General features: G+C 38.7%; 1 protein-coding gene across 3 annotated transcripts in view; it reads right to left on the bottom strand.

Moving 5' to 3' along the window:
• Window positions 1-2,901: 2,901 nt before the first annotated feature.
• The window catches only part of LOC142341541 (uncharacterized), an 87,954-nt gene continuing 78,007 nt past the window's right edge, over window positions 2,902-12,848 (bottom strand). The window contains exons 20-25 of one of the 3 annotated variants that reach the window (XM_075392555.1): window positions 11,146-11,472; window positions 10,574-10,797; window positions 10,185-10,365; window positions 6,138-6,438; window positions 5,180-5,667; window positions 2,902-4,291 (exon numbers count right to left, since the gene is read on the bottom strand). In XM_075392555.1, the coding sequence (XP_075248670.1) occupies window positions 3,159-4,291; window positions 5,180-5,667; window positions 6,138-6,438; window positions 10,185-10,365; window positions 10,574-10,797; window positions 11,146-11,472 (2,654 nt within the window). In that variant the 3' untranslated portion in view covers window positions 2,902-3,158. The remainder of the gene's footprint in view (window positions 4,292-5,179; window positions 5,668-6,137; window positions 6,439-10,184; window positions 10,366-10,573; window positions 10,798-11,145; window positions 11,473-12,848) is intronic. The other 2 variants (XM_075392556.1, XM_075392557.1) reach the window with 2 other exon arrangements.

Genomic DNA, 12,848 nt, shown 5'->3' on the forward strand with positions numbered 1-12,848 from the left:
ATAAAATCACAATTATTTCAAATAGCGTTTACTTAGATAATTTTTTTAAAAAAAAACGAGGTCGCATTGTTTTGCGTTACTTCAAATTTTCAGCGAAATTACAAATAAAGCCGAGAGATTGAGCTACATAAATACTTAGTCTTTACCTAACGTTTTCACGTATAAAGGCCACTATTAACTTTGGTTAAAGACTAAGTATGTATTAACTAGCTTAATATCACGGCTTTAAAAAAGCAATAACCATAAAAAAACATATACTCATGTTTTTCAAATTCTGTTTCCAAGTAAAAACTAGTCGAAATGATCGCGATTTTGCTTTTTGATTCTGCTCAAAAATAGGAGAGAACAACGAAGTCTAACAATGAGAGATGATAAACACATTTCTGTATCCTTTTTGCTGCGCCCAAATTTCTTGTGTGTTCTTGTTTTCGTTTCTCTTCAAGCATTTGGAGCCACTAGTCAGATTCAAAGAGAAACATTTTGGCTCGCTTATTTGACTGTTTAAGTGAACTGCCGTCAATTGAGTTCCACTGCTTAAAAATGAGAATGAAAGCAATTTTGATAGGAAAAAATTTAGAAGAGAAGCGTGATTAAATCAAATTGGTAAGAAATAAATTTTGTGAAAAAACAAGACTCAATATTAGCTTGATATTTTCGAAGAGCAAATAAAAATTTTGAAGTTCAATTTTCTTCGCATCGGCTTTCAAATGATACCTCTCATCTCTTTCCTAATGGTACTTTGAGAAAATCAAGATTTAAAACAAAGCCGCTAAGAAGAGGTATTGCTTACTCCTAAGTCAGAACGACAGCATAAACATAACCGACTAAAGTCGACGAATTGCTCTCAACCGACCGGTTGGTTTCGCCAGTAGCTAGCCACGTTTAAGTGAGGCTAGCTTTAGTTTAATTGCAGGGGCGTGGAAACCAGTGAGCGGAAAGGCTCTAGGAGAACTTAATGCCCGCGGGGCGCTACCTGTTTATCCCGTTTTTGAGGACGAAAAGTCAAATGGGTAAGACGAAAAATCGGTCATGCGAAAAATCGCATAAAAAAGACCAACAGGACTAACATAATTGATACAAATTTCGTTTGAGAGCAATTAAAAATATTACTCCGCCATTAAGTCCGCACAACTACAATTGTTCCCTGTTCAAAACCTTGTGTTGTTAGAACAATTTATTCGATTATATTACAACAGATAAAAATAGTTCATTTCCAGCAAAGCAAACTAAAGCTATGTTTAAATAAATCTACAATTCGGGCCAATAGGATGGGTAGTGGTAGGTCAGTCAATCAGCCAATCACAAACGACAAGACACACGCTCAAACGTTAAGAGTTGTATTCCATGCTCCTCAGAGACGCTACCAAAAAGGGGATGTTAAGACACGGACCAAACAAGTGACCTCAGAGGGTGAGAAGGTCATACATCTGTATTGCGACATTTTACGAACTGTCTCTTTATACGTCGCGCTTAATTTTTAAAAAAATACTCAAAACTACTAGCCACATTACAGCCATTTTTTTCAGCCCGAAAAGAATGACCTAATAGGCATGTTTTAGCTCACTGAATAAAATGTTTACAACTTCGCATGTATCGGTTAAGTGTGCCGCTTAAAATCAAAGAAAACCGAATAAATTTATAGAATGAAGCATTCTGCAGTGCTAAGATAGGCGATAATAGAAACGTTGTCGCTTCAAAAAATGTATGACCTGATCATAAACTACACATGCTGCTTCTTGTGCTCTCATCTCAGCTGAGTTCAACTTATTTGGCCTTAGCTTTACAACCTTCAATCAAAGGCCATGAAATAAACGAAAGCAATCATGTACCAAAATATATGATTATTTAGGAGTTAGAGGGGTTATACAGTTAAGGAAAAGAATGAAACGAACTCAGGAAACACAACGATTAAGCTTGTGAAGTATTTTTTTCCACTGAAGGACAGATAGTATTTGCAATAGGTTGATTGACCGACTGTCAAAAGGTGATAGGTAGTAAACAACAGTAAGTAATAACTGGTAGTATAAATTAGTAGTCGGTTTGTTAGTTGATAGTTAATTAATTAAATGTAATAACTAAATATGTAATGAATTTGTGCGCTGATTGAAATTTGATATAATCAAACTCATTATTATTAGAAGACGAAGGAAAATAAGAGAGATGTTTGCTTGTCAACAAATTAAAAACCATTTTCAAACTTAGCACCAGTTAAAGTACAACAGCCGTGAAAGAAAATGCTTCTCATACGTCTACGTTATCAAATATCTTGTCACACTTTGTTATCCAACTGTAGCAAAATTCTTCCACTTATTGATATCAACAATTACAACGATATCAAAAATTGAGACACACGTCATCAAATAACAACACAACACACATACACTGCCGTAGCACTAGTAGTAGTAAGGGTAGTAACATATAAGAAAGAAAAACTACATCTAAGGAGGGCCCCGACTGGGATCGAACCGCTGTTCATTACCAATCTGGGATAATTATCCGGTTGTTCCTCTAAAGTATTGCACTAGCATTCGGTTATGACTGAATGAATGAATAAACTACACTGAGTAAGATGTATAAAAGACAACGATTTACAAATGAGATCCATTCGCTATTGATAGCAAGGAAAAGGAAAATAGCACTTTTCTTCTACGATTACGTCACGTCAACAACGAACACATCAGCAACACAAGTCGTAGGGCTTTATGTAAGGTTAACATCTTTCACTAATTCTGAATCTCATGTTTAGTTCACGCAAGCAGCACATTTCCAAGTAAATTATCCCATTTAATGACTCTGTTCACATACAACGCTGTGCAAACCCAACTTTAACGAAACTTGAGTTATACAATAGTTCATAAACAACATTTTTGTTAGAAAAATTGGAACCCCAAGAAAAAATTTTAAACACTTCTGTCAATGTATGGACGAAAATTTCAATACAAAAAATTACAGATTCAAGGATGTATCGTTACAATTCCTGCCGATGGGTGATTGAAATCAAACCCTTCATTAAAGATCCGAAAGAGGCATTGAATGGGAGACTAACTCATTTAACTACTCGCAAACTTCTCGACCTTATCGGTTAGCAAGTAAAATTCAGTGATTGATACCAGAACTTAATCAGTCAATCAAAACGATGTTTTCAAATAGTTAGTTGATCAGTTTGAGGGTGATCTCGGGGGGAGAGTGGGTTTTGGGGCGGTTATAGACACCACAGTATTAGCATCAGTTGAGGACGTACTTGCCCCGGATACGGAATCAGTTTCGCACCACGTTCGCTGCTGTTGCTGAGAGCGGTCATTGATGGGAACGGAGGTGGCTGGTCCTTTTAAAGGTTGTTCTCTGGAAGTTGTAGGCGGTGATGGGGCTCCTTTAGCTGAGGATGCTGCTGCTGCTGTTGTACTTGTTCCACTGTCCGACTGTTTGATTATGTTTGGGGTGTTTGGCAGTGAGGAGCTCTGCGACACATGACAATATGTCGCCTGTTGTTGTGAGTTAAATGGACTCGACATTGAACCAATTTGAGGACAACTTCTACTCGAGGTTGCTATTGAGCTGGGTGCACCAGATGATTCAGCGTGGAGCACTGATGTCGGACTGGCTCCTGGTTGAAGTCCAGTCATCGGTCGGGCTTGTTGCGTTTGCGCTTGTCCGGATGATGCTACCTGCGATGAATGACTTTGCTTGTCACCAACTACCAATGTTCTCAGAACAGCAGGCGAGGAAGTTGCGAACGACTCCATTAATGGGTTGGAAGTTGAAACTGGGTTCGAGCACAGAGCAGTGGATGTAACAGGAACCCTAGCAGGCACGGGTGGTGGTTGGTCAGACAGTTTAGGAGAGGCGTGAGTTGATATTGGACAACTATGGTGACCCTCTGAAGCAACTAGCTTCGAAGTTGAGGACGGTGATGGCGATGATTGAGAAAAGGCCGATGAATGAGCTTGTGGTGAAACATTGACACTTCTTGATGGACAGGTTATAGCACCTCCACCTTTTCGCTGCATCACCGTCACACCCCCACTACCTCCTACATTTTCACAAGTTACAAGAGAAGGGGAAGCGTTCACTGATTTCGTTGTGCGTGTTGGAGAGGGGGTCCTGGCTAAAGGCGACACAGGCATGTTGTTACCCGACTTTCTGCGATTACTAGCAACTCCTTTAGGTCCCAACTTGATGTTGAGCATCTGTGGCCTGTGATCAGAGGGTGGGATAGTGCCTGGAGCCATGGAAGCAGTGGTACCGGATCCCAGCTGAGATGCGGTTGAGACAAACCCTGTGGATTGGGAAACTAAAAAAATGTCTCAGTTTGAGCTAAATCTTACATCTCTCTATTGTCTTACATAAACTTCTTACAGAAGTTTTTCTACATAGACCTGAACAATAATGCATCAACTGTGAGATTTGAATTTCTTTCCCGTTGTTGTTTATTATTGACAATGCTATGACAAGCTAGCAAGTAATTTCCATGCGGAGGCAGCGTGTTTGGGGATAGAAAACGAGACAATGCGTGAAAAAACAGATTCATTTCTGCTCTATTATATTAGAGCCTTTCAAAAAACATACCCGGCAGATTGCCGGAAAATAGCCGCCGTTGATTCCAATAAGCATGATTGGGATTGAAATAACAGAAGATATTGAAAAAAAAAGATTTTTGTGCAAAAACATTTTTTTAAGTCCGATTTATTTTGATGGCATTTCGTGGTTGAACATACTTCTGTTTTAGAGAGAGGCTACAGGGGCTACTATCAATACCAATAAGCATTAGAGATGGTAACTAAGACTTATAGGAACGACGTTCAATTAGCGGGCATCTAAAATTGGGCTTTATGGGTTTATCCCGTTTCTACTTCTGACTTCAATTTTTTATACTGACTCTGTTCAGTTTGAATTGCTTTGCTGAGCAACTGATGTTCAAATTCACTTTTAGCAGAATGAGAGAAGAGAGAAACTAGCCTAGAGAAGTCAAAAAGATTTCACGCAAAATGTTGAAAAGGCGGCAAATTGAGGTAAAGCGAAACATTTTTTTATTCGACGAAGTAAAAAAAAAAATAGGAGCGCTATAATAGCCGGCTGAGAAGATGATGGCGGCTATTAATAACATGTTTGTCATTTACCATAAAAGATATTTCTAGATTCACAATTAGGGCAATATATGTCATAAGGAAAACAAACTAACCACTTCTCGATTTGCAACAGGACCCGTGACACCCAGAGCCAGACACAATAGGGTACTGATTAGCGTCCACTGCTCCGGCGAAGGATGCCGAGTGTGAGCACCCACCTGCAACCCCTGGTAACCCTCCAGAAGGCGACGTCACTGAGCTCGGGAGGTTGGAGGACCTCGACTTCGGAAGGGTTCCGGTCGAGTAGGGCACACTGTTTGTTGTACTGGACGAAGTCGTAAAAACTGGGGCAACAAGCGGAGGGCTGTTAACTTGGGTGTATGCGTGAGTGTTGAAAGGATCCGAGCTCGTGGCAGGAACCGCTGTCTTCTTATGTTTGGAGTGGTGGTGGCTTTTGGATTTGTGCTGGGTGTGGTGATGCTGGTGATGGTATTGTTCAGCTGAAGTAGTACTTGGAAATACATGAGTCGGCTGGTCAGACAGAGGGTGCGATTGACCAACAGGTGTAGGATGAATGACGTCCCTACTTGAACGTTGCGGCCTGTAATAGATATTCAGATACAAATTCAAAGAGATCAACGCAAGTCACGTTAACAAAAGTATCAGCATCACACGCGAGGTTTATTAGTTTATTACATCTGCGAGGCGCTGGGGGTATTCCTACCCCCCCCCCAAAAAAAAAGAGACCATGGACCCAAAATTATTTGAAACATTGTTTCGGAACAAAAAATATGTTACTGTTTTCTTGAAATCCACACAATTACCTTTTCATAGCCGTATTCTATGTCAGGAAATTTGTAGAGTCTTACACTGGAACACAAAACGCCTAAATTACGACTGTAGTGCTCTTTTAAATAAAACTGAGCCAATTGTTTGGGTCCATTGGAAAATTAAAGAACTACTGGTTATGTGTCATGCGGATATGTGGAACTATTGATTTTTTGCTCTCTAAAAAATTGAGTTTTTGCAGGCCGTTGTTCTCAACAACATAAATAGACAAAATAAACTAACTGAATAATTTGGGGCTTATCCATATGCTTCATAGAAGACGACGACGATGATTGCGCAAATGCAGTTCTCACTCTACCCGAGTGTGCTCGCGAACTTCTGCTTTTCTTATTCTTGGATTGATGGTGGGAAGAAGATCCACTCCCAGCACTAGTGCCCAGATTGGAACCCGAAGCTCCTCCAGTTGCTGATGCGGCGTAGATGTGTGATTGCATAGCTCTGTTTCCTCCTCCCCCACCAGGCAGAAAACTATTGGCTGATTGATTAGAGCCAGAGGACGACACGCCCTTTCTGCGGGCACAATCTTGAACAACAAAAGGGATCATAGCAAAATTAAATTTTAGCCTGTTTTATCCGCACGGGGTGGCGTGTAGGGGGTTGTAGGAGGGTAAAATGTTAGAGCTTTTGGTTTAGATCACTGCTAAGGTTTAGAAAGAAACCAAACAGTTTTAGTAGAAAACTTCTGCGAATACGTTAGCGGCTGAAATTCTGAAACATAACCGACTAATGTCGGGCGAATTGCTCTCAAACTGTCGGCGAGCGGTTGGCTTCGTCAATAGGTAGCCACGGTTTACAGAGGCTAGCTTTAATTTAATTGAAGGGGCGTGAGGTGAGCGCAGCCAGGGTGGTGGTACACCGCAGCGGGAGGAGGGGATGGTGCAACAGTGGGGGGAGCAACTGTGGTATCAATTTCTAAGAACCGTCCTTCACACCAGACGGCCCACTGGGCGCTACCTCTTTATCCCGTTTCTAGGAAAGAAAAGTCAAATGGGTCAGACAAAAAATTGGTCAAGCGAAAAATCGCATTAAAAAATCCCAACAGGATTAATATAATTGCTACAAACTTCGTTTGAGAGCAATTAAGAATAATTTCCTAAAAAGTGCTAGTGAAGTCATTTATGATAACATTTCTACTATAATTCAGCGTTAACCAGGGTAATAAAGGATGAATTCACGCCACAAAACAGCAGCTGAAAGTGGCATCAACAAGAGTTAAGGAAAAATAGATAGATAGAGTGTGAGAGAAAAAAATCGTGAACGAGAAAAAGAAAAGTAACCCCAACAGACAGAGACCTAGGAATATTTTCCATGGGATTCGTCTCTACAACTTCTAGCTTTCTAGCATTGTTAGTAGTCAAATCAAATAGAAAAAGATTCAAGTTTCAAGATTTCGCAGTGAAAAAATTTTCAAACCCATTTTTTGTTTCTGGAGTTCTGTCATGTAACCCATCTGCAAGACTTAAAAAGTTTCATTGGCCAGTAATGATCATTATACTCGGAAAAAGACAAATTCAAAAATTTTAAAAAACAACCGCAAAATTTTAGAAAACCTTGCCAAAATTTGTGATATTATTACCTTCAGAACCAGTTTATTGTCTCCAGAGAATATCCAGTATCCCCTTTCAGGCTTTAAACAGATTCACTGCCTCATGAAAAAATTTTATCAAAAAATTTGCTTTTACATTGAAATATTGATAACCAACCCACAACCTCTAGTAATTATGCAGCAACTTGTCATCAAAACCTAAAGGACGTTCCTGGGCCCCTGGTGCCAGAAAAACCAGTTTATTGTGAGTTTTATAAAATTGTGAGTTTCATTTAAAAAGCTGCCAATATTCAAAATTCATGATATCGAATAATTGAAAACAATTTCATTGCCACTAGAAACTATGCAGTAACATACCAGCAAAACCTATAGGAGATTCGTTGGCCACAGAAAATAATGAATTTTCAGAAATTAAAAAAAATGCAATTCTTAAGCCAAAAGTCGAGATAATAAAACCTTAAAAAATTCCATCACCACTAGAAACGATGCAATAATTATCACAGTAAACTGTTATCCTGGTTCTTGAGGCTGTAAAAACCTAAAAATGACAAAAAAATTCCAAAAAACTTAAAAACACAAGTTTTAAAGAAAAAAATTGCTAAAAATTCTAATATTAAAATTTGAAAACTAATCCACGGCAAAAAATTTTTTTAGTAACTTATGATCAAATCATAATACAGGATTTCTTACCCCCGAGGCTGAAAAACCCTGAAAAATGACAAAGTCAAAAATTGAAAAACCGTAGAGGATGTTCCGTGGCTCTTGAGACTGGAAAAACCTAAATTTTTTAAAAAATTTCAAAAAACGAAAAAAATTGCAAGTTTCATAAGAAAATTGCTTAAATTTAAGATATTAAAAAAATGAAAACTATTCCATGGCCAATAAAAAATTTTCAGTAACTTATTATCAAACCCATAAGGAGGTTTTCTGTCCCCTGGGCCTGGAAACCTTTGAATAAGGACAATGTCAAAAAAATGAAAAAAAGTTTCGTCAGACAAATGCTAAGATTCCCAATGTTATTGAAAAACTTTTCAGTACATCTATACAATAACCTATTATCACACACTATAGGAGCTTTTTTGCTCTTGAGGCTGAAGAAACCTAAAAAAATGACAAAAAATTCAAAAAACTTGGAAAAAATTCAAGTTTTTATTTTAAAAAATTGATAAAAATTGTTATATTGATATTTGAAAATTAATCCACGGCAAAAATTCCAGTAACTTATTATCAAATCAGAACGGAGGTTTTCTTACCCCTGAGGCTAAATAATGGCAATAAATGTTTGGCTTCCTGAGGTGGGATCAAATCGTCACAGAAAAATTGACGCAGACGTCGAACTAAATTAAACAGCCCGCAGACTGCCGAACTAACTGCGAAATAGACTAGCGTGTCGTAAAATACAGATAGAAAGGGATACAGAAATAAGTTGGACAAAATTATAGCGGCCACCATAAAAACTTTAGTTCACAGGGGTGTATCATTGAAAACATTTTGGGTGCAAAAAGTTTTGACGACCGAGAGGTTCGAAACCCATCCCCGGAGAATGCATCGGACTCAATAAAACTCGGCTATCAGGCCCTTGTTGCTTATCATAAAATCAAATTTGTTTCGCCAAGTGATAATTTCTCAATACGAGCAATTTAGGTCACACAAAAAGCAAGAAATCAAGCGTGAAAGTCGCCGAAAAAGTCAAGGGAAAGAATGTTTCAGCGGAGAGTATAGCATCGATAGGTGGCCTAAATGATGCTTTTAGGGCTTATTTTTGACCACTAATTAGTTTAAAAGAACCAAACCAATTTTAGCGCACGTCTTACTTTTCAGTTGGTAAGTAGTAAATTAAACTAAATTGCCGTTATTACAGCTCAGCTGCTAAGAATTCTCATTGAGAGGAATTTACAGAACATTTGAGTACAAGAAATCGTGCGTAAACTAGTTAATCGGAAAGTCAATTTGGTCAGACGACAAACGATCACAACAACGATCGGAAAAAGATCATCAGGACTAATATAATAGCTGCAAACTTTGTTTGAGAGCTATTAAGAGTCCCTTTAAAAAATAGATGTTGTTATCGCAGTGTTTTTTGTCAAACTCATCATGCTGACCCAGTTCGTTTGATCTCATGTTGGGCAGTAATATCATGGACTTGGCGATTACATAAATTTTTATATAATCACGATTTAAATCAAAAAGTTGATATAAACCTGGCGCTCAGGTTTTATATCGAAAATTCTTCCCGATAAACTGAACTATTTGTTAAAATATTTGGTGAGTACTTTGTCGTGCAGAATTATGCACCCCTTTCAAACCTTAAACGCAAACCGACAAACGACGGATGAATTTCTCTCGAATGACAGGCGGGGCAATTTAATTGATAGGGGGCGTAGCTTAGAAATGTTTCATGGGTGCGAAAAAACGACACCACAGGGGTTGACCCGCCGGACCTCCAGGATAGCAGTGTGTCATCTTAACAACTAAGCTATAACGTCTTGGACTGTTTCGCTCACAATCGCTGTTATAGTTGCAACAAACTTTATTTCAGAATGCGAGCAACTTAGATCACTCAAAAATGAAGAACTCAGGCGTGAAAAACTCATTGAAGAAGTCAAACACTGTTCTAGAACAAAGGCGCACAAATGATCGCGCAAAAAATTTGCATAAAAACAAATTTAAAATAATTGCTACAAACTTCGCTGGAGAGCAATTAATAAATTCTATATATGTACCATTTTTGATGGAGGTCTCGTGAAGTGGAGTGGCCTGGATGAGCAGATGGTCACGTGACTGTATGATAAGGTAGACAACCTCAGTATGCGCCATGCCCTGAATAGACTGGCCCCCAATATGTGTGATCAGGTCGTTCTCCTTCAGTCCCGACGAGTGCGCGGGGCCGGAGGGGTCAACGTACTACAAAACAAACATAATATACGAATGGCATGCGAAGTGGCATAGACATAATATACATTGTACGAAATCATATTCTTTCCAAACAGTATTTAATTGCTTCATTAGTTTGCTTGCGCGGGCTAAAGAAATTAATGATTTGGTCCACATGAGGGAGATGGGCAATATATTGACTGTGAGAGAGAATCGATTAGACAGTCCGTTAACTAACCGTGACCAGGTGTTGTATCGTGTATTCCTCTGAGTGTACAGAGTAGACCTTAATAGCCTTCATGTGGAAGCCATAACCCCTGCTGCCCCTCTTTATAACAGGTAACACGTCTTTGATTGGGATACGAGGGAAGATAGGACCACTATTCACACCTCCTCCAGTTGCTGATTTCTGTTTAGACACACTGCTTTGGCTAGCAGCTGTTCCAGTCAATTGGTGCGCTCCTAAATTATCACAAGAACATAAAGAACGCATTAAATGCTAAGCATTTTTAGAGACACGACTAAAACAATGTTTCGCAACAAAGAATGTTTTATTAGCGATTTCATTTAAATTTTGGCACCTTGATTCTTGGCCAAGTTGTTTTTCTTGCTTCTTCAAATTAAACGAAGACCAACGCCAGCGCATTTTTTCACCAAATACAATTATTTCTTTGAAAATATTTCTGCCACCACATTCATATAGGAAAAGTATATTTAGAAAAACTTGAATGATCAGAAATTTTCCGGTATTCTCATCCCATTTTCACACTATTAATTGAAACACTGCCACAGTACTGCATGTAAAATTACCTCCTGTCAACGAGTAGTCCCTCGGATAATCCTCGTGCTCCTTTGCGTGAACAGATTTAGCACCCGTCACAACCCCACTCACAATAGCCGCGTTGTCGTCCTCCACAGGAGTGGTTGACGTGGATTTCGGAGGTTGCTGCGAAGACTTCAGGGTTGAGTTAGATCCACTACCACTCATTCTGTCAGGAGAAATATCCGAACTAGTAGGGCTCAACTTCTGCTGCTTCTGGTGTTGATGTTGGTGGTTATTTTTCCTATTGGAGACAGGCGATGGTGATTTTTTCCTGGTTTCCAGAGAAGGAGACGCACCAGGAGGCGTGGTCATGTCTAAACACAACAAAACAGGGATAGGTGACGATAGTCAACTGACGTAACAATTTGGTGACAGGGAAAGATAGCAACCAATCAGATTAATAATTAAACAGTACAAACTAGCAGTGAAAAAGTGCCTTCCACCAGAAACATTTTAAGAGCCAAATGACAGTCATCAAACAAAATTGTCAATAACTTTCAGAATATGGTAATCTTATCCAGGCCCAAGAACCAAACAAAAATGAAAATACCGATTATGGCAGTTCCAGCTTCCTATCTATGCAGCAACTCAAATCAAAACTTTTTAATAATCAGAAATATATAGAGGAGAGATAGGCGGATACAATTACAAAGAACACACTGTAGTAAACAGCTAAGTACTCAGTGAGGTCTGGACGCGCGCGTCAAAGATCGGTTCAGAGAGGACGGGTCAAGGGTCAAATAAGTGTCAGTGCAAATTGACAAAGGAAAGAAAGGTGAGAATTTAACATGTGTTCGCAAACGTTGTTTTCCAAAATATGCAAACGTTGTTTTCCAAAATATGCAAAGTGTGTGTGTGTTGTGAGTACTTAGTCTCAAGCCATTTCAGATCTTGTATTGCTTAAATTTACAAGAAAAAGCATCAGTAGCAACCAACGAGGGACTGGTTACACAATACTGAGGATCGCCATTATTACATTTAAAATTGTTACCAACCAATAATAGTGCTCGAATAGTTTCCAATTTAGGCCACATCGGAACACTTTAAAAATCAAACACTTTAAATTGAACTCTAGAACAAGAGAAACCAACCCTTAATGCTACAATTTGTGGCTTAAGAGTGAACAATCTGCATTTGATGTGCACTATTTCCAGTTAAGCAAACGTATTTTTCAAAATATCACCAAATACAAGGCTCATTATGAAAAATAACATCTTATAACTTGATGAAAATCGCTGTAAAGTAACATGAAGCCTTAAAGGCCCAAAAAACTTTCAAAAACAAAATAACTGAAAAAGCGTCCACAAAATGACACAACAGCTATACAGAAACCAGGAGTTTTAAAATTTTTATAAATTGCTTTGAAATGGTCGCACCTACCGAGAGCAGCCTGGTGAAAACTATTTCAGACATACTTATCTCTCTTTCAAAATCAAAACGCCTGCTCTTCTCTCTACTCCGCGATACTATTTTCCCAGCAGTTTTTTTCTTTTTCTTTCACTCCTGAATCTATTGTTACAATATTTGCTCATTTGATTAATCTATTGTTACAATATTTGCTCATTGATTTTGCTCAAATAGCTGGCAGATTGCCAGAAAAGATCCCCAATAGCTTTGTAGATCTGCAAACTCAAAAGATAAAGAAACTGACGAAAAAAGGAACTTCTCATTAAATGCTGAATCCGTTTAA

This window comes from Convolutriloba macropyga, chromosome 6, assembly GCF_964194025.1.
Source record: "Convolutriloba macropyga chromosome 6, txConMacr16.3, whole genome shotgun sequence".
Taxonomy (NCBI): Eukaryota; Metazoa; Xenacoelomorpha; order Acoela; family Convolutidae; genus Convolutriloba; species Convolutriloba macropyga.